General features: G+C 44.0%; 1 protein-coding gene across 1 annotated transcript in view; it reads right to left on the reverse strand.

Annotated features, from left to right (window-relative positions):
* FRMD5 (FERM domain containing 5) overlaps window positions 1–17,523 on the reverse strand; it is a 575,457-nt gene extending 557,934 nt beyond the window's left edge. The window contains exon 1 of the mRNA XM_078682953.1: window positions 12,761–17,523. Coding sequence (XP_078539079.1) covers window positions 12,761–12,862 — 102 coding nt within the window. The 5' untranslated portion in view covers window positions 12,863–17,523. The remainder of the gene's footprint in view (window positions 1–12,760) is intronic.
* Between the last annotated feature and the right edge of the window lie 3,691 nt (window positions 17,524–21,214).

Below are 21,214 nucleotides of genomic sequence, written 5' to 3' on the forward strand. Positions count from 1 at the left end.
TTTTAGTAACTTTTAATCAGTTTCTGCTAGAAACCATTTTTGTTCAAATCTGAAGATTACACGGCAAATACAGCAAATCAATATAAATGTGGAAAACGCCACGGCTTGTATATATTCTAAGGCCCTCACATATATGAAAAGCATTAAATCTTGAGCCTGGGTCCCGCTAGCCCCGTCCTTTGCACTCTTGGCGCTGCGGATTGCAACTGCAGACAATAGGCTACAATCAGCTAAGCTGTGGAGGCTGAAGCAGCCAGTCTCAGGTGACTAACTAGACGGTACACACTTACACTTTCCTATCACATGGTCTTTGTTGTACCATTTAGCTCCTATATAAAATAAAGGAACTCTGCTTGATACTCTTTAGCACCTCAGGACTCAGTGGCCACTTGTGCTGCTATTGCCCCCGATTCAAATGCTGAGAACTGCCTGTGGAGAACATCTGTGAAAGCGGAAAAGGCAAAACAGCCATGAGAGGGAGGAAAGTGAGATGAGCAATCACATGGTAGAACGGAATATGCACTGTAGTGGTGAGCTAGAACAAGAACTGGAAAAGTTAATAGGCCTCTCCTATGGAAGAGCTATTGGCTTTGCCAATGTGTTTTGTCATGATGTACACCAACATGGCTGCTGTTCAGCATGGCTAAAAATGAGTGGCACGGAGTGAGGTGTCATACAGTGGAATAGAGCAGAGTGGAGTAGAGTGTCGAAGAGTGGAATAGAGTAGAGTGGAGGGATGGAGAGTGGAGTAGAGCTGAGGGGTAGAGAGAGGAGGGGCGGAGAGAGGAGTAGAGTTGGGCAGAGTGGAGCGGCATAGAGTGGCGTATAGTGGAGTGGAGTAGTGGGGCAATGGAGTGGCAAAGAGTGGAGTAAAGTGGCATAGAGGGAGTTGTGTAGAGTGGAGTAGAGAGTATTAGAGTGAGTAGTGTATAGCAATCACGGCCGGCATGACTCACCGGGGGGGGGGGGTTTTAAATAAATAAAAAAAATTTTAACTTACCTTCGCGGTCCAGTCCCGCGTCCTCTCCTCCACACAGAAAGAAGGCAGCCTCCCTTGCCTAAGCCAATCACAATGCTGCAATGGCAGCGTTGTGATTGGATGGGATGCTGACCACACAGGCATCTATGGGGAGGCCATTTCCTCCATGTAGGCTGCATGCAGCCTATATGGAGAAAAGGGCAGAGTGCGTATGACTGGTTTGGTCGGCCATGGGGCCGACCTAACAGTCAGCGCCCACAACAGTGGGCATGCCACCCCTCCCCTGCCCTGGAGCAGAACTGCCTACCTGCCGGCCCCCAACCAAGCCCTTCTGGTTTCTCACAGTAAATGGATAATACCATTTTATATTTCTGGTTATGCTTCTCGCACTGCGAGAAAGCAGTGGGGCGACACTCTTCCGTCCACATGGAGGAGCCACCCCTGGCATAGAGTGGAATACAGTGTCAGAGAAGAGTGGCGTGTCGTAAAGTGGTGTGGAGTGTCATAGAATGGAGTACGGTGGCATAAAGTGGAGGGGCATAGAGTGAAGTGGAGTGTCATAGAGTGGTGTACAATAGAGTGGTGCAGAGTCGAGTAGAGTGTCAGAGTGAAGTGGCATAGAGTGGTACACAGTATCATGGAGTGTCACAGAGTGGAGTGTCCTAGAGCGGCATAGTGTGGCGTCGAGTAGCACAGAGTGGAGTGTCATGAAGGGAATTGTGTAGAGTGTCATAAAGAGGCACAGTGTTTTTGAGTGGTATAGATTACAGTGGAGTGGTGTAGAGTTAAGTAGAGTGGCCGAGTGGAGTGGCATAGAGTGGTATGGAGTGTCGTAGAGTGGAGTGTCATGGAGCGTCATAGTGTGGAGTAGTGTGATGTGGAGTACCACAGAGTGGAGTGGAGTGTCATAATGGGAATTGTGTAGCTTGCCGTAGAGGGGCACAGTGTTGTGGAGTGTCATGTCGAAGAGCGGAGGGGCGTAGAGTGGAGTGAAGTAGAGTGGAGGGGGAGAGGTCGCAGAATGGAGGGGTGTAGAGTGGAGCAAAATGTCAGGGTAGAGTGGTGTGGCATAGAGTGGAGTGGCATACAGTGGAGTAAAGTAGCATACTGTGGAGTGGAAGAGATTCATGGAGTGGAGTTGTGTAGAGTGGAGTAAAATGGCTTCAACTGGAGTGGCTTAAAGTGAAGTGGCACAGAGTGTTGTGGAGGTGCATAGAGTGGAGAGGCGTAGAGTGGCATAAAGTGGCACAAAGTGGAGTAGAGTGGCTAGTCGTGAAATGAAGTAGAGTGGAACAGAGTGAAGTGTCATACAGAAGAGAGTTGTAGAGTGGCGTAGAGTGGAGTAAAATGGAGTATTCATGGTGTAGTAGTGCACTGCCATTACAGACAACACATTTTCCATTTAAATTACCATTACATTTGCACATACAGCGCACAATCAATTATGTGTGGAAATGTCATCACCTAGTTTTGATCGGGCTCAAATATTACTCACCACCACACTTCAAAATAACAAAAACTGTGCTTCATCTGTGCTTTGATAATTTTGATATATTCTGAAATATTTGCTCAGTTCATTTACAGACATTTACATTTGGTTGTGGGCTAGAAAAAAACCTTTCCTTTCCCACCTCCAGTATCCAGCAAGATTACCACATAAATCTTTCCATCAAAGTCAGCAAAATAAAGGTAAACACCAAGCATCTCTTGGAAGAGAGTCTGACATTTGACCTCTGTCTTTGAATGCACAGCAAATGTGACAAGATAAGAATAAAATCCAAAAGCCTATTTACAGAAAAGTGAGTACTCGTGGAAGAATACAAAGAGTGATGGTAAACAGTATATGTTCAAAGGGAGGGACAAAGACATGCTGGACAGCCTAAAAAAATAAAGCCAACAAATCGAAAGCAAGAAAGCGGGAGTTACAAACCACAAAGCCAATAGTAAATAATGGGCAGAATGCATTTCCAGGTAAGTTTCAGAATGTCCCAAAGAAGTCTTTTCACAAACATGCTCTCTGGTAAGCTTCGACCTAAAACGCAGGTGAGCTTCTACAGGATTAGGTGAAGGGTTAAAACTGGATTACGTGCTGTTTTTATGGTTGTGTTATGCGGTCAAACATCAAACCAAACCTAGACACAATGAATAGGTATTATTCCAAATGTGATTCATCAAAATGTTAAGATTTTTATCTTCCTTGGGAACACAGGAGAACCATTTTAATAAGTATCTCTTCGAGCCCCCAAAATTCAATTCTTTGTTTGATATGCATACAGTTATGCACAGAGCAGAAAACAAGCCAAACTTCACACACTTCTTTTAATACTAGGTCATTTTTGGGGTTTCGCCTACTAGACAGGGCATGAGATGTCTGTTGCAAGACATATTCTTAGCTTACAGTGGGTTTAGAGCCTGTACATTGCTAAGTATTTGTCGCCTTTATTGTCACTCACATTTGCCTCCTTCTTATTCATTAACTTGTGTAGGCTTTCCTTCCGCTTCCTGTGTCTGTCCCTCACCTGGATCAAGGACACATTTCTGAATCCTTCCAATGCTCACTTTTTCAGGTGCTACTTTTTTCTTTTGGTTTAAGCAATGACAAGAGTTCATGTGGTTTCTACCTGTCTAACTCTTGTGCTTCTCTCGCCCCACCGCAGTCGGTGTTCCTCTCTCGCCCATGTGTAAACCCCCCCACTACATCTGCATTGCCTTCTCACTTGTGTGCTCTCTTCCACCATCTCTACGTTACTATCTTTTGTCCGTTTGAACCTCCCTCGTTGTTTCCACCCTTCTCCTGTGTTGATTCCACTCCACACCCACGCCACCCCATATTGCTTCCCTCCCCCACCCGCTTTTAAAAAAAGCAAAACATTGTTTTTTTCTCTTTTTAGTTACTGATTCAACTCGGATTGGTAACTAAAAATACAAAATAAAAGCAGCTGCATCATTTGTAGGCACATTCATGAGTGGCGCATGTGCTAAGAAAATGACATGGCTGGATGCATCAAAAGCTTTTCTTAACAAAAAAATCATCTTTAGCCATTTGGAACACCATTGGGGATAGATACTATGTCGTATGGCTGAAAACACAGGCAAAACCAACTGGTCCTAAATGCAAGAATTGTTGGCTTTGCCAAGGATTGTTCTTCTAGGCATCCAGCCAGCTACAGAAACGTGTCTTCTGGAGTTAGGCTTTGTGTTTATTCTTTGTTACAGTACTGGGATTCTGAAAGGATTTCTTTCTAACAAACCCATCAGAAAAAGTTTGGGTTTCTGTTGCAGGACCAGAGGCGAGGATTATGCCGATCTTTCTTCACTAAATTTTATATAGCAGTCGTTTCCAAGTTCACTTCTTTAATAAACACACAACTTAATTTCCCAAAAAGACTGGGAAATCTAAATGCAACAAAACAACCACAGTCCACCAGTCACGGCATCCAGTCCAATATAAAGTCCCTTGTCTATTCCTCCTCTTTCTTCACTACTATGCTATAAATTAAGCATGTTTTGTTACCAATTAAGTTGAAATTGGGCATACATTTGCCTTTTTTAATCTAGGATGGGGAAGGGCAGTTTTGCGCCCACCTCCAGCGCACAATACCCCCACCCGTCGAGAGGTAGAAGCATCAAATGTTTCACCTGGATTGAGGGTTTCCCCACAAGAGGGCGCTACGGTGGCCTTCAGTGCTTTCTTGGGGCTCATGTGCAACCAGGCAGAGTGGGTAAAAAACAGTTTATCCTGCTTAGCCACATGCACGTTGAGAGCTACATCTCTCACTATAAACATTTGTACAAACATCCCCCTGACTTAAAAGAACCCTCCCTTGCTCACAAGAGGCCACATATGCGGTAGGTTTAACCCCAAAGTGGAAACAATATCCAAACAAATATGTATACAGCATTAGTTAGCAGGGCTGTCAGAGAATTAAGGGTGTTCCAATCTGAGCTGAAGTGGTGCTGCAGCCGTCAAAAATAATGGAATCCTTCCAGGAACAAGAACATTCCTTGTTTTATCGGGTAAGGGGGAGGAGGAATGGCCCCCATACGAGGCAGGGGATTCCTAATGATTTCAAACAGACACTTTCCCAAGCAGTTTCTGGGGCAGTTACACCACCCGGGGGCAAAGCAAGCATAGGTCGGAAATTCCGCACTGCAGTATGACGAGAGACTTTCTTATGTTCCCCGACGTGGTATGAACTTACAAAACTGAAGGTACTACTGACCTCAGTTTATACATAGAGTGGAAATTATCCTACCTCTAAGCTGCTGCACAAATTGTGTAAGTAAATGCACTTTTAACTGGTCCTGAGGAAAGCCCCGTAGACCCGGCTGGGCACGGTGGGGCTGAAACATGTCGACCTGATATTTACCATTGTGTAGAGGATCTAGTAACACGACCCATTACTACACACCATTATTTTAGCCTTCCAGAATCGCTTTCTCTCAATAAAATTTACTTTTTAAGTTGATTTATTGAATTTTATCCCACAACTTTTTGAGCACAAGACGCCCTGGTCATTACGCTGAATTACATACTCTGCAGGGTGGACATACTTGAGGGGGGGATTGTACACGGTTGATTCCTCACTTTTTGTTCTCAGTTTTTGATGGTTAGGGGGGTGGGGAAGGAGGGTGAAAACAGAAAAATAAGAGACCTCTGATGTCCAGCTGCTGAGTTATAATTGCTCTGGAACATAATTAGTAAGATGACGTAATGTGCATGACCTTGTTCTACTTTTAACGCGGCCGGCCCGAAAGGGTTGTAGGCGACATGCTGTGTTTAACGAACTGTCTCCCCCTAATAGTGCTTTGATGCTATGTTACTACTCTAAGCTGCTGCCGGCCTGCTATCTCAGGTTGTAGGCTGACGAGGCTGTGTAAAGTTCCCTTTTTTTACATCTAATAAAGGTCTTGGGGGGAAAAAAAACAAAAAAAAAACTTTTTGAGCACAAGATATTATCTCAGGACACTACTGCGAACCCAGTGGTTACCTTCAGGTGGAGGTTGTTGCATACGAGACAACAAAAACCCTATGATGATGCACTGACGCAGCATACTATAGCGGAGAACCGAGATATACTGCTACGCTACCTACTTGCGTTTATGAGGGTTTTTTATGAAGGCCATCTAACACCATAAGAAACCCTGGTAACGTAGTTACAAGTGGTACATTTTCTCCCCTATTGAGCCTTGCACTTACACCTCCTTCTTGCGGGTGGCAAGGCTCCCAGAACCCTTAGAGCAACCTTTATGGGTAGAAACCAGACAAACCTGGGTGCAGTGATGGTGTTTGGCATGGTTAGCGGCCTAAGAAAGCAATGAAGAAATGCAATGTGGGCCACCTGGAAAGATTCAACAAACTATGGAAATCCTTCTGTAGCAGTCCATGCATGTTGAAACATATGCCCTCTTCCGGTGAAGCTGTAATAATCATGAAAATTGGTGACCACGTCATCTCAGATATTGACCCTATCAACTGGTCACCCTCAAAAGGCGAGAGGAGCACAGATAATAAAGATACGTCTGATAATGAGGGAGGTAGTAGGCCATGGTTGCCTGGTCTTCCTCCCAAAGGGGCAGACATCAATCGAAATCAGTTGAACATGTATGAACTAGAACACATTTTCCATCTGAGGTAGGCAACAAGAGTTCCAGCCAAAAAGGTGGCAGACTACTTCGCGGAAAAAATAGAGCAGCCCTTAGGCAAGGAAGGGATGGCTAGATTAAGAGCAGAATGTCCCTAACCCTACTTGGAAGGCAAAGTTACCCTGACACCCAAAGCTGATGCCAAGATGTGTACCTACACTTCCCAGTATATGAAGTATCCCAAGAAAGGGACTGACCAATTTTGGAGGGCCTGTCTTGATAAGGTCCTGGACATGGTGGGCCATATCACTTAGATACTGGAGTTGGCAAAAGCAGCTAAAGCATCGGGCATGCCTATGCCTGCCCAGATACTCTCTGATTGAGCTCAGCGAGCTGTACTTTTCAGCAACGTACCCAGAGAGGACAAAGCAGGAGAAACAACGGCTGGCAGGATGTACACCAGCCTGGAAACTTTTTCCCCTCAAGATGATATTCCTGAGGCAGGGGCAACAGAGAATGCCAGAAAGGAGTAACCATGTTTCCCCTTCTAAAATTCACAGAGAGCTTGTGATGGTTTACAGACAAAAGGGAGGAAATAACGAGCAGTACATGGGTCCTGAAAACGGTTCAAGGTTTCTAGGCAGTTTTATGGATATCCAAATTAGACCATTCAATGCCAACCACTAAGGTTTTCGAATCAAGAGGTGGCTCTCCTACACAAGGAGGTGATGGAGATTAAAAACACAGATGCGATTTACAGGTCGAGTCAGCAGTGGGATGTACCAACGAACTGGGGGCACAAGTTCGAAGAACTTGGTAGAACTAGGGAAAGACCTCTGATATTTATACCTGGAGCAGCAAATCTCTGTGACAGGGGAGTACCTCCTAGGCAAGCACAACAAAGTAGCAAACTGGAATTCCAGATTCAGCATGGGCTCCAGCAATTAGAAACAGAACCTCTTGTCATCCGGGTTGAATAATCAATATTTTAGCTGGAGACCAGACCCAGAAGCGACCACAGAGAATTTTTGTGCAGGACGGTCAGGAATGCAGAATTTTGCCTTTTCCTTGTTTCACATGATTGCCAGTGTCTCTGCACAGGTGAGACGACAGACAGCAGATTCTGGGAACTACCTACTGGAGACCGCAGATGTGGTTCCCATTTCTGTTGGAGCTATTAGTGGATGCCCTGAAAACGAATACTCTTACAGATTGCAGAGGTAAGTTTCATGGTCTGATCCTGGAGGGTCATCTCAGGTTGATGGCGTGGAAGGTTTTACTGGATGTTGGATGAACCAACGAATTTCGGTGATCTCTGTAGACCTGGATCCAGTGAAGGCAGGAGTTGTCCATGTTCTGAATTTTTTATCGGAAAGGACGGCAGCAGGGTTGGCCTATCAGTGAATACATTCAGGTCATTAATTTCTGCGGGTCATAGTCAGGTGAATGAGACCCAGGTAGGTGACACTTTTGGGTGTGCAATCCCATTAAGTTAATTAGGCCTTCTAAGCCTCCAGAGCCTAGAAACTCCCTCCTCTGGGAGGTGGATAAGGTTTTGAACTTGTTGTTATCATGGAAGGACGATTAGTTTATATCTAGGAAAGAACCGTCCCCAAAATTGCTATGCAATTATGTTTGGTATTGGATTAAAGAGTGTATGATGTTAGGTCCCTTGACCTTTCAAAGCTTATATTTAAGCCAGATGGAGTATCATTCACCAGTGTGAGGAGAATGAAGACCAACACCAGGTCCATTTCATATCCGGCATTTGAAGACAAACCAAAATAGGGTGTGGTTACATGTGAAAAGGCCTATGAGAATATGACAGCAGAAATTAGGCAGAGGGGAGAGAGGCAATTATTGATTGCCCTGAAGAAAACTCTCAAGGCAGTCCGATTTCTATCCATCACCAGGAGGTAAGGTGGATTATGCAGGAAGCGAGTATTGAGGTGTCAAGTCTTGGGGGACATTTAGCAAGAGGGGCAGGGGCTTCCAAAGCAGTAGCAGTGGGAGGGCGACTAGAGGACATTATGAATACCACAGACTAGTCTACAGAGTTGACCTTTAAAAAAATAGCCTATTTAGTGGTCAGTAGACTTTGAACATGCATAATCCTCGCATCCGTTCCTGACCTACAATGTAAAAATTCCTTTCTATCAAGAAGGAGAGTTTCAGTTCTAAAAAGGATACGGATGCAAGAATTATTCCACCCAAGAAACTTAGGAGGAAAAGGAATGCAGCAATCAACAGTTGGAAGGTAAGGACTTTACTTTTGCAAAGTAGGAGTCAGAAGCCACACTTCAGCCCAAGCAGAGTATTTAAGAAACGTTTTGTAGAGATTTGTAAACTATGCAGCAGTTGATGGACAATGTTGCAAATCCATACGTTTAGAAGAAGCTGTGCCATCGCATGATTCTAGTGGCCTTTGGTTTGGTGGAAATTGGCATCAGTAACCAAAGTGGGTAAGGGGAGAACACTGAAGTGATTATCAAACAGACTGTAGTAATGCCAATGGGGAACATGAACACAGAAGTAGAAAAAGTGAGAGAAACAACAGATATGTGGGCAGAGAAAGTAGTAACGAACGAGGGGAAAGGGATAGCAACTACAAAAGCGGTAAAAGCAGTTGGAGCCACAGAAGTGGGGAAACATTGTCACAAAGAACGAGGGGAAGAGACAGCAGACATGGAAAATTGAACAAAATCTGGAAATTAGTAATTACTGTAAAAGTCCTGTGCACTTTCCAGGGTAAAGGTTTGTGGTGGACGTGGAACTGGGTTATGCATGATGTAAAACTTTCAAGTTATCGGGTACAGCTGATATTGTGATTTATAATTATGTTAATAGACTAAAGAACTGGATAACATGTTTGCATTTCCTTTACTGGGTACAGAGCAGAAGAATGGGCAGTGAAAGTATAACAGCATAGGCCTACCTCACATGAATAAATTGAAGGAATAGACAAGGGGCCTTATATTGGACTGGATGATGTGATTGGTGGACGACATGGTTATTTCATTGCATTTGAATTTCCCTGTGTTTTTTGTAAATGTAGTTGCTTGGTTAGCAAAGAAGTGAACTTTGATAAAACTGCTATATAAAATAAAAGGAAGTAAGTCATGCATAATCCTTGCTTCTGTGTCCTTTACAGAACTGAAACGTTCCTTCTTGATAGCTAGAACATTTTACATTGTGTGAGAAACGACTTGTATGAGATCTCTTAAACGTAAACATCAGTTTATATGAATGGTAATAAATATATTAATGACAAAGAAGGAATTGTTTCCACCCAGTTTGTAATACGTTTAAATACGTAAGGTTTGGGTTTCCTGTTACAGACCAAAGAGCCCTTGGGATTTTAAGGACATTGGGGATTCACCTATACAGTAATATAGCAACAGGTGAAAGGTAATGAGTTTTACGTTTGCAAAGTAGGAGTCAGGAGCCACACTTCAGCCCAAGCAGAGTATTTAAGATACGTTTTGTAGTGGTTTGTAAACTATGCAGCAGTTGATGATAATGTTGCAAATCCATAACTCTGGAAAAAAGTGCAGCAGTGCAAGATTCTACAGGCCCTTCGTTTGGGGGAAATTGGCATCAGTAACCAAAGTGGGTAAGAGGAGAACACTGATGTGAGTATCAAAAGAACAGTAGTCATGCCAAAAGGGAACATGAACATAGAAGTAGAGAAAGTGAGAGAAACAGAAACGTGGGCAGACAGAGCAGTAACGAATGAGGGAAAAGGAATAGCAACTACAAAAGTGGTGAAAGAAGTTGGGGGCCACAGGAGTGGGAAAAGGCTGACGCCAGGAAAGAGACAGCAGACATGGACAATTTAAATAAATCTGGAAATGAGTCATTACTGTAAAGGTCTTTGCAAAAATAAAGCAATCAGAGTCCAAAGGCCACACAGAGCAGAGGACTGTGGTTTGGAACTGCGCATATTGCATCAGTGACAAAAGTGGAAAAGGGCAGAAGTAGACAAGACCACAGGCAACAGAAGATTCATGGGCAGACCCACAGACATAGGAAATTAACAGGATGGAGCAAAAGTGAAGGAAATGATAATAGCCATGCAAGGGTTTTGGTCTTTAGGACTATTGGGTTGAGTCCAGTCATGAGAAATGTGTCCCTCTTCCACTCTCATAGTGCTGGGTTCCTGGTGTGCTCTGCCGAGAATGGAGAGTCTGATTGTCAGGTAATTAATTTACCTGCATTGTCAAAAAAGTCTTCAAGCAATGCTGGCACATAGGAATGAGGCCAAGCACCATTTCGTCCACACATATCAACACTGGCACACTCAAATCTATAAACATCACAAGGGCCTCGCATAAAATCTCCCTACGACTTGGTACACTAGCAAGGGAACAAACGGCACATTGTGCGGGCAGGAAACAGTCCCATACGGTAGGAAGACACACACAGCAGAAAAAAGCACAAAAGGACCAGGTTAAACAGTAGCACTGGGATAGGCAATGCGATGACAGTGGTTCAGGAGGAAAACATGCAACAACTTGTGCAATACACCATAACTGGTATGGCAATATACCATGCCACCGTAAAGGAGGACAAACACACACTGTGAGATATGAGTATTGGGAGACAGCGTCACCATATTCAGGAGGACCATGGTGCCTACCGAAGAAATCCAACAACCACAATGGGGTTCTTTCCCAAACATCCACAGGCAGCATGGTGCAACAACAATGCAAAGGCATAATACGCCTCCATACAACAGGGAGACACAGACTGACCGAAAGACAGGATGTACACTTGGTCAGAGAGAAAATGATACCCGCGTTTGCACCAGACGATTGGGACACGGGCCCAGAAACACAGGAGCAAGGAGATTGACACACTACCAGGGAACTTAAGCATCTAGGACCGGGAAGCCACCAGGAGACAGGGAAAACCCCACATAGGTTAACATACTGGAGCAGGTAGACGACGTTTGCACCGGAACGGGGAGAAACCCGTACACTGACAAAGGGTCTGGAAAATACAGAAACGGAGAGAAACATTTGTGCAACACAACTCTCACTACGGGGAAAAGGGTCGTCTAACCCAGCGGTCCGACACTGGAACAGGCTCACGTCCACCGAATCGGGAGACGGGCACCAGCAAAGGAGCACATTACCGCTGCGATTACATATACTGCCACTGGGTCAAGAAAAACCTTTCAATCAGGACTTAACACGTCTTTGGGACTCTAGAACCTGAAATGGGAAAGGAAGTCACTACAACCCTGGCGAATAAAACAGAAATCCGAGAAGACACAAGACACGCATGGACACAGACACGGAAACACGCGCCCCGGGACGGAGACGCTCTTCTCTCTTACACTAAAACAAGGACACACTGGCAACGTACTGTAACTAAAATCGTGCTTTGACTCGCCTTTTGTATTATTTGGGTTCTTAGCTGATAACACTCCCGTCTGAGTCGGTGTTGCGCTCTCTCTTCTCTGTATGCAGCATTAATTTGTAATAACTGAGTTTGGGTGGTCCAAAGATGAACACGTTCATGTTTGGGGGCAAAATGGAGGATGGGTGATGTCACAAAAAACTATATTCTGTATAGCCCCCCCCCCCCGCACCCCATCCCCCGAAATTTAGAAAGAGGTCCGAGGTGGTGCAGTCGACTCTCACTGGTTAGAGGCGTGAAGATTCCTAGCCATATGTCTGCGACCAGACAGACCTCACTAGATCCTCCGCGGCTCCAATGACAGCGTTTTGTCGGAGTGATAGTGATGCCCCTATTCCCAGACAGCTTTCCACGTTGGGATCGGTGATGGGGAACGAAGCGCTAGTGGTACCCACAATTTACTAGGACAAGAATGAGTCGAGACTTTCAAAGATTAAGTAGACCAGGAGCTGCATCCTAAAAATCTCCACCCCTCAAGGTCGGTCTGCTGTTCACAAGTGTCAGAGAGTCCTGCCTCATCTTACGCTAAAAGCAAATTAAGCATTCTTAATGAATTGTTTTATTCGGAGTACACTTTGGATGCCGAATGCGCTTCCCATAAGTGTGCGCATGCATCCCTATCCATGCGTGAAACTACCCTTCATGTCCCCACTTACGTTTAAACAAAGCATTTCGTGTAACTGCCCAGAGAGAAGCGCGTAAATTGTTATTCAAGAAAAAGCAACCTCAATCTAAATAACTTTTTTTATATCAGAAAATCGGTGCGCTCACCTGGATTGTGCAGGTGTACTCGGAGTCGTCCAGTAAGCGCACGGTGCAGTTGTACTCCCGGTCCAAAGTTCTGCTGCTGCCGCTCATCAACCTGCTCAGCATCTTCTCCGGGAGCTCCTGGGGGTGGGAACGAGGGTGCCAATGCCCCCGAAAGGAGCCCCCGGTTAACTGGTCAAAACCAATCCTCTCGTACAATGCCTAGGAGCCTTTCTTCAGTGCGCTTCCTTTAGCCTTTTATGTTGCTCAGGGCAACCCCAGACACGCTGCTGCTCCCCAGAGAACCCCTTCTCCCACGCACAGAAGATGGCAGAGGCGCTCGAACCCCGCAATGAATGGAAACAGCTTACAATGTCCGAGGAGCCTATGCCCGCATGCCAACCCTCTCGAATCATACCGTAGGCTCCCAGACCCGATCATTACCTCCTAATTTTGTGCATTCTTTTGCCTCTATTTTAATTCAGTCTCAAACCAGCGTTAGGATGCACAGGCGAGGGGAGGTTATTATCACAAAGCTGGCTTTAAACTGATTGACAGGCTAGAGGCGGTACAAGGCGGGCCTTTGTGGCTGCACTTCCCAGTGTTCTCCGCGATTGGTTAGCAAAAATGACCCGCCACGGAAAAAAGACCGCCCCCTCCATCCCTGAAGAAATATTTGGTGCACCGGAAGAGACTTCCCCTGCTGCTGCACCTGACGAGACGTCTAAGCTGATCCGGAAGACATGGCCCCAGTCGCACGTGAACCGGAACTGCCGGCGGCACGTGAGACTGCGCCGCTGCCGCACGCGCGCTCCTGTGTTGCTGCGTGTGTCAAAGGGGCGCGCGGGTAGACTGACACGAGGAGATTCGGCTTTGGTTCATGAGGGGACACTTCGTCTGCGGATGAGAAGGGAGAGCAGTAGAGTTTGGGCCATCTGCGTCAAGCCGGGAGTCTGCCTCTCGAGGTGTTAGGCTGAGATGGAAGAACCACACCAGGGGCCGGCAGCGTTGAGTTCCCAGGATGCGCTAGTGACTGACAGATTATAATAAGAGCAGGGATTGCTCCTGGCCATTATTTTGCATAGTCGGTAGTTTTATCTCCCGGGCTGGTTAAAAAGTAGCAGAATACAGCCCTTACCCTATTGAAATGTAACAGAGCAGAGGATATACATGAAGAGCTCACTTTATTTTGAAATTGTCTAACCCAGCGGTTTAAAACCTTTTGAAATGTGTGGACCCAAGAGGCGTAACTAGAGCCAAATTTCGGAGGGGGCTGGGAATCAAGCTTCACAGGACCGGTTTCTGGCATTACAACCCTCTTCAGCCGGGCTTGCTTGACTCCAGTGGCAAAGTGAGCAAGGGACTCACGTCTGAGCATACCCTGCCAACTTAGGGCGAACAAAGAAAAACCAACCTGTTTATATTCTCAGTGGTACAATTGATGAGCTTGTTTTAATAGATTGTCATGTTTGACAACTACATAGAATCTCTAGATGGACAAGAGTTCTTCCCTAAAAGGAAAAAGCTTTGTTTTTAACAGCATTAGGGAAAGAAGGACAACGTGTTTTTAAATATCTCCCTCAAGTGCTACAATCCGGCAGCCTATCTTCATTTGATGAATACAAAGAGGCAATATCAAGACGAGAAGTTAGGTTCGCGAAAGAAGAAAATCTAGTTATGAACAGATATCAATTTTACAAAAACAAACAGAGCGAAGAGTCTACTTTGTGGCATGTTTACGCGAACTTTCAGTAAAATGTAATTTTGGCCAAATGGCAGATGAGTTAATCCGCGACCAATTTATAGTACAATGCAACAATAGAAAAATACAGGAGAGACTGTGGGCAGCGAAAAACCCTCCTCTAAAGCTATCAATAGACTTATCAAAGTAGTGGAAGAGTCTGAAAAATGTATGAAGGAATTACAAAAATGCAGTATACAACAACAGATTTAAGAAGTTTCTGAAAAAAACCTTTGTGAGAGTGATACTAGTGAGGATGGTGCTATAGGATTTGTAAAACGTAAGGGAATAGTTTCCAGAGAAAAACATATGCCAGTAAAGGGCAAAATAAGTTATGTTCAAGATGTGGGAGCAATACACACATGTCTGATGCAAAATTTTGTTTAGCTAATAACAAAGAATGCTCAAAATTTGGTAAATTAGGACATTTTTCAAAGATGTGTAGGAGTAAAGCTAGAGGAAAAGTAGCTATTATTGAAGATGAAAACATTGAAGTTAAGAGAGAAATGAAAAAAATATTAGTTGTGGATGATCCAGATGTCATCACTTGTGATGAGAGGAGAGAAAAAAGACCAAAAGCAGAATTTAAAATTGATGGTCATATAGCGACCCTTATGGTTGATACTGGATCAAGGTGGACCATAATCCCTGAACCTATGTTTAGACATATGTGGGTTAACAAGTCACTCTTAAAGAGTGATATATGTACAGCAGGATACCAAGGAGAAACTATAGATCGTATAGGGTATTTTGATACTGAAATATGTTTTATGCATAGGTCCACAAATGGAAAGGTTTATGTTTCGGTGGATGGACCACCAATTTTAGGATGGATGCACCCATATGACTTGAACATAATAGTCAATCCAAGAGCGAATGTTCAAGTCATGGTGGTGGAGGATTACAAAATCAATGACATTCTACTTGATGCAAAGCGTGTTTTTAGAGATGAATTGGGTGAGTTGAAATGGTATGTACACAAGATTTTGTTAAAAACAATGTCATTCCTGTGCAACATAAAGTGAGAAGAGTACCATTTGCAGTAAGAGAAGTAGTTAAAAATGTTATTGATGAAATGTTGCAGGGAGGCATAATTGAGCCAGTAGAGACTTCAAGTTGGGTTTCTCCAGTTGTGATCACTCAAAAAGGGGATAAAAAAATAAGATTCTGTGTGGATCTTAGATCCTTGAATACAAATGTGGTGGCAGATGTTTTTCCACTTCCAAATATTGGGGAGTTAGTTTCAACTTTACATGGTGCAAAATACTTCACTAAACTGGATCTGAAGAGCGCATAGCATCAGATACGCCTTCATGATGAATCAAAACATCTTACAGCATTCATTACAAGTGAAGGTGCTTTTTAGTTTACTAGACTACCTTTTGGGCTCATATCTTCGGGTAGCGTATTTCAACGGATGGTAACTAAAATTTTCAAAGGCGTTGGATAAGCAATATTTTTCCAAGATGACACGCTTGTCTTTGGAGATACCATTTCTGAACACAATGAGACATTGAAGGTTGTTTTAAAAAGAATTGAAGAGGCAGGACTAACTTTGCGCAAGGACAAAGGTTCATTTTTGGTTCGAGAGATAGAATATCTAGGATATGAAATTTCAGCTGATGGTATAAAGCCAAAGAGAAATCTTTTAGAAGCCATAGAATCTGCCCCTTGCCCCTCTGACAAGGATCAACTACGATATTTCATGGGCCTAATAAAGTTCTACGCAAAGTTTGTAAAAAGAAATTCTAACAAGACATCTACTCTAAGAAATCTATTAAAAAAAGGAGTAACATTTTCATGGAATGGCGAACATACCACTTGCTTTAAAGCCATTAAAAAAGATTTGAGTGAAGCAAACGTTTTAACTCCATTTGACATCAGACTGCCTTCAACTTTAATGGTGGATGCCAGTAACATCGGGCTAGGTGCCGTTTTAATACAAAAGATCCAGAAGGAGACAAAACAATAGCTTTTGCATCTCGACCTTTAACCCTCTCGGAACGTAACTATTCAGTTATAGAAAAGGAGGCCCTAGCTGCTGCTTGGGGCGTACGCTACTTTAGAACATATTTGTGGGGTACCAAGTTTAAAATAAATACTGATCACAAGCCCCTGGTTAGTGTATTGGCTCCTGGGGGTGCTGGTAAAGGTTCACCTAGATTAGCAAGACTTGTGTCTAGACTACAAGAGTATCAATTTGAGTTGATATATATTCAAGGTTGGCGTAATGTGCAAGCGGACTGTCTTTCTAGACTCCCAGTAAGTAGCTTGGTTTCAAGTTATAATTTTAATGAAGATCAAGAAGAAAGTGCTGTAGCCTACATTCAAGATGTTTTAACTTTAGGTGAGAGTACTTTCTCTAAAGAGGAATGGTGTTCTGCAATGGAAAAGGATTTGGTACTTTCCAAAGTTATAGATCTTGTTAGATTGGGAACTAGACGTGAAAGTTCTGTCATACCGTCTGTACGACCATTTATTAAAATCTTAGATGAGTTGTCTGTTTTTAATAAAGTAATTTTGATGAGAGGTGACAGATTTATTCCACCATATTCTTTAAGACCAAAGTTATTGAAACTTGCTCATGAGGGACATCTAGGGCAGACTCTCACTCAACATAGAATAAAAAACAATTTTTGGTGGCCCTCAATTGATGTACAAGCAGCATCGTGGGTGTCAAATTGTGTGTGTTGCAAGGAAGGCGAAAAAAGGCTTAGGATAGCTTCTGGTCAAAGTATGGGTCATATTGCTTCTATAAATCAGCCTTGGCACAGTGTGTGTTTAGATTTTATTGGACCAATGGATGAATTACCAGCTAATCATCTCTTCGCTATTTTCATAGTTGATGTGTTTTCAAAATGGCTAACAGTTCATTTTGTAACAGAAATTACCACTGACTGTGCAATACATTTCCTAAAAAGAGTATTTGATGATGAAGGAGTTCCTTCAGTATTAGTAACTGACAATGGTAAACAGCTTACATCCAACAAAATGCAAGAAGTTTTGACTAGTTGTGACATAACACACCATTGTACGACCCTTTACAATCCACAGGGAAATGGTCTTTGTGAGAGGGTCAACAGAGTAGTTAAGGGTATTATACAAATGACTAGTTCTTCTGGTTGTTTTTCAGACGAGGCTGTTCAGGAAATGGTTTGGGCCTATCGCACAACTGCACACAAACATGATGTAAAATCTCCCTTTGAACTCATGCGAGGTAGAAGCCCTGGTACAAAATTGGTTCCCTCGTGGTTGAAAAATTTCAACACTGACAATTCTCGTCAGATAGTTCAAAGTGATTTTTCTGGTTCCATATCTGTTGGTGATTTGGTAAAAGTCAAACCTGGAAGTGTCACTAAAGGACTCTCTAAATATAGAGGTCCGTTTTTAGTTGAACATGTTGTGGTAAATGAAGCTAGATACCACGTAGATGTTCAGTTGGTTTATTGTAGAAGAACAGCAAGAAGCAACCACGACACAAGCTGGCCAGGCACAAACTGTCACTACCTAGAACGCTAGGAGGGAACAGAGCCAACTACATTCTGGAATTTAGAACACAGGTAAGAATGGTGGTACAGCATAGAAATAAAAGAAGGTAATATACAACACATCTCCTTCCGTAGAATATAAAAGAAAATATGTCACAATAAAGGAAACTTAACGCATTTAGGAAACAGTCATGAAAAGGAAACTTAGCCAAAACTAAAGAGCTAGCTGAACTAAAGAAAGCTAGCAATGTCAGCAAAGTAGTTTAAGCAATGAACCAATTAAGAGTCACCAGTGAAACTAAGCATTGAAATGGACACACGTCACCCCTCTAAAAAAAAAAAAAAATTTAATCACAACAGAAATCATTAAGGTGTGCAGGGGGCCTACGGCACCTCTGAGGTCTGGAGGCAGACACAGGAGGGTTGGAATCTGGAACAGGGTTGAGAGAAGAGAGGACAGGATCAGGTGCATCCCCACCCCCATCACCCCGCACCAAAACATCGGGAGGAGCAGACACAGCCGGAGCTGAAACCTGAGAGGGAATGAACAAAAACCCTGAAGATGTAGAATCCTGGGTAGGAACAGAGGAGGAAGGTGAGACAGACACAGGACCAGTGCTAGCTTTCTGGTAGAGAGCAACTCTCCTTAAATTCCATTTTTCACCATTAGAGAGGACTACATATTGAGGATAGACCATCTTGACAAGAAAGGGACCACGGAATTTAGACAAACCACCCGAAAGACGACCGGACTTTATCTTGACTAGATCACCTTTAGCAAGCTTGCCAGAATCCTTACCAGAAGGCAAACACACTGAATTCCCACCAGAGGACTTAGGAACACCTTGGGCCCGTATACCACGACCAACAGAAACTCCTTTAATAGTAGATAGATTCGCAGAACTTCCACCAGGAGAATACTTGGTAGGCAGACCAGGATGTGGTACACTTGGCAGCTTATCTAAGGCTGATTGACAAATCATGTCCTTGAGCCAAGAAGGAATTAGCTTGGTATTGGGGACTCTACCCCTCATCATTTCAAAAGGGGACTTGGACTGAGAGGTATGAAGAGTGGTACAATACGCATACACCATCTCACGAACAAGGGAAGAGACAGAAGAACTGCTGGAGAGAGCCATCTGAATGGTGCCCTTCACCAATCTATTAAGGCGCTCACAAAGGCCATTGGCTTGGGGATTGTAGAGGGAAGTTCTATGGTGAGATATACCGCAATCGGCTAAAAAAGCTTGCATGGTATGTGAGACCAACTGAGTACCATTGTCAGTTATAATGACACTTGGAAAACCCTCTACAAAGAATAGGGACTTCAGGTGTTTGATGGTATTTTCCGTGGTAATATCCTTCATGAACTCTACGGATAACCATTTTGAATGGCAATCCACAATGACTGCGGCAAACCTCTGTGAAAGAGGTAACTCGGCCATAGGACCTATGAAATCCAAACAGATGGTATGCCACGGGATTTCAGGAAACTGCAACGCACCCATCTGGGACCCTACAGCGACTTTTAGTCTCTTTTCACCATCCATACAGATATGACAGTCCTCAACCCAAGAAGACACCATAGAGTCCATACCGGGCCACCAGAAATTTAATTTGAGACGTTGTTGTGTCAGGGTTTGGCCAAGGTGACCCTCATGTGCTAAAGAAATGAGTTTGGGTCTCAAATCAACAGGAGGCACGAACTTATCACCTCGCATCACAACATTGTCACTGCATACAGACAAGTCATCAATGACTTTTAGGAAGGGCCGAACCGAAACATGGACACAGCTCTCCCTGCGGGAACCAAGTTTTATCAGTTGGATGACTTCCTGTAAGACATTATCCTGAGACATGGCATCCACCCACTCAGAACGAGAGAAAGAGCTTTCAGTTATTAGAAGAATATCATCAATCCATGCAACATTCTCATCAAGACTCTCCAGACTAAAGCCAACATCGGTACCAGAAGGAACAGCCAACCTAGACAGACAATCAGCCTGGAAGTTCCTCCAACCAGAGATGTGGGAAATGTCAAAGTGGTACTCCTGGAGTCTAGAAGCCAACCTCGCCAACCTTGGAGAACCAAAAGCCCCCCCGCCAGGGGAAAGGATGCGGATAAGGGGTTTGTGATCCGTTTTGAGGTTGAACCGAATGCCCCATAAATAGGGTCGAAAATGGTGAACACCCCAGGCAGCAGCGAGAGCTTCTTTCTCTATGACAGAATAATTCTGTTCACATTTGGAAAGAGTGCGTGAAGCAAACGCAACAGGCTTGTCACCATCTTTATGAGACTGCAACAAAACAGCGCCTAGGCCGTGAGCACTGGCATCCACCAAGAGAGTTGAAACCTTTGAGGTATCGAAGGGTGCCAGCACCTTCGCACTGCATATAGCTTCTTTGATCTGTTTGAAACACTTTTCTAATTCTGGGCCCCAAGTAAATTTGCAACCTTTCTTCATTAAAGCCCTCAGAGGTAAGGTCTTTTCTGAGAATCTCTCCACAAATTTGGAGTAGTATTCGATTAAACCCATGAATGACCGTAACTGGTCCTTGTCAGATGGGCAAGGGGCCAAGCGTATTGCATCAAGAAGATTCTTTTTAGGTTTTACTCCGTTGACTGAGATCTCATGTCCCAAGTACTCAATGTTCTGGACGAGAAACGAGCACTTCTCCTTACGTAAAGTAAGGCCAGTGTCCCAGATTCTGTGCAAAACATTTCTTAGCACAAGGTTGTGGTCCGCTACAGTGTTTCCAAAAACCAAGATATCATCTTGAAAGAATACCACGTTGTTTAGCCCCTTGAATACTTCACTGACCAGTCTCTGGAACACACTCGCTGCCGATATCAACCCAAAGGGAAGACGAGTAAATTGGAAGATCCCATCAGGGGTGATGAAGGCAGTGAGGTGTTTCGAAGACTCATGGAGTTTAACCTGATGGTAGGCACTCTTCAGGTCGAGCTTGGAAAAATATCTGGCTCCCTGAAGAGTGGACACCATCTCTGCAATGTTGGGCAATGGGAATGTGTCTGCAACGACACACTTGTTCAGGGACCTGAGGTCCACACAAAATCTCAATTTTCCGTCTGATTTCTTGGAAATCACGACGGGCGAAACCCATTCTGATGCTTCTGTAGGTTCAATCACACCGGATTGAAGCATCTCTTCAATCAGGAGTCTGACCTCTTCACGGATAGAAATGGGAATCCTCCGTACACGATGCTGCACAGGTAAACTACCCTTC

This window comes from Lissotriton helveticus, chromosome 3_1, assembly GCF_964261635.1.
Source record: "Lissotriton helveticus chromosome 3_1, aLisHel1.1, whole genome shotgun sequence".
NCBI lineage: Eukaryota > Metazoa > Chordata > Amphibia > Caudata > Salamandridae > Lissotriton > Lissotriton helveticus.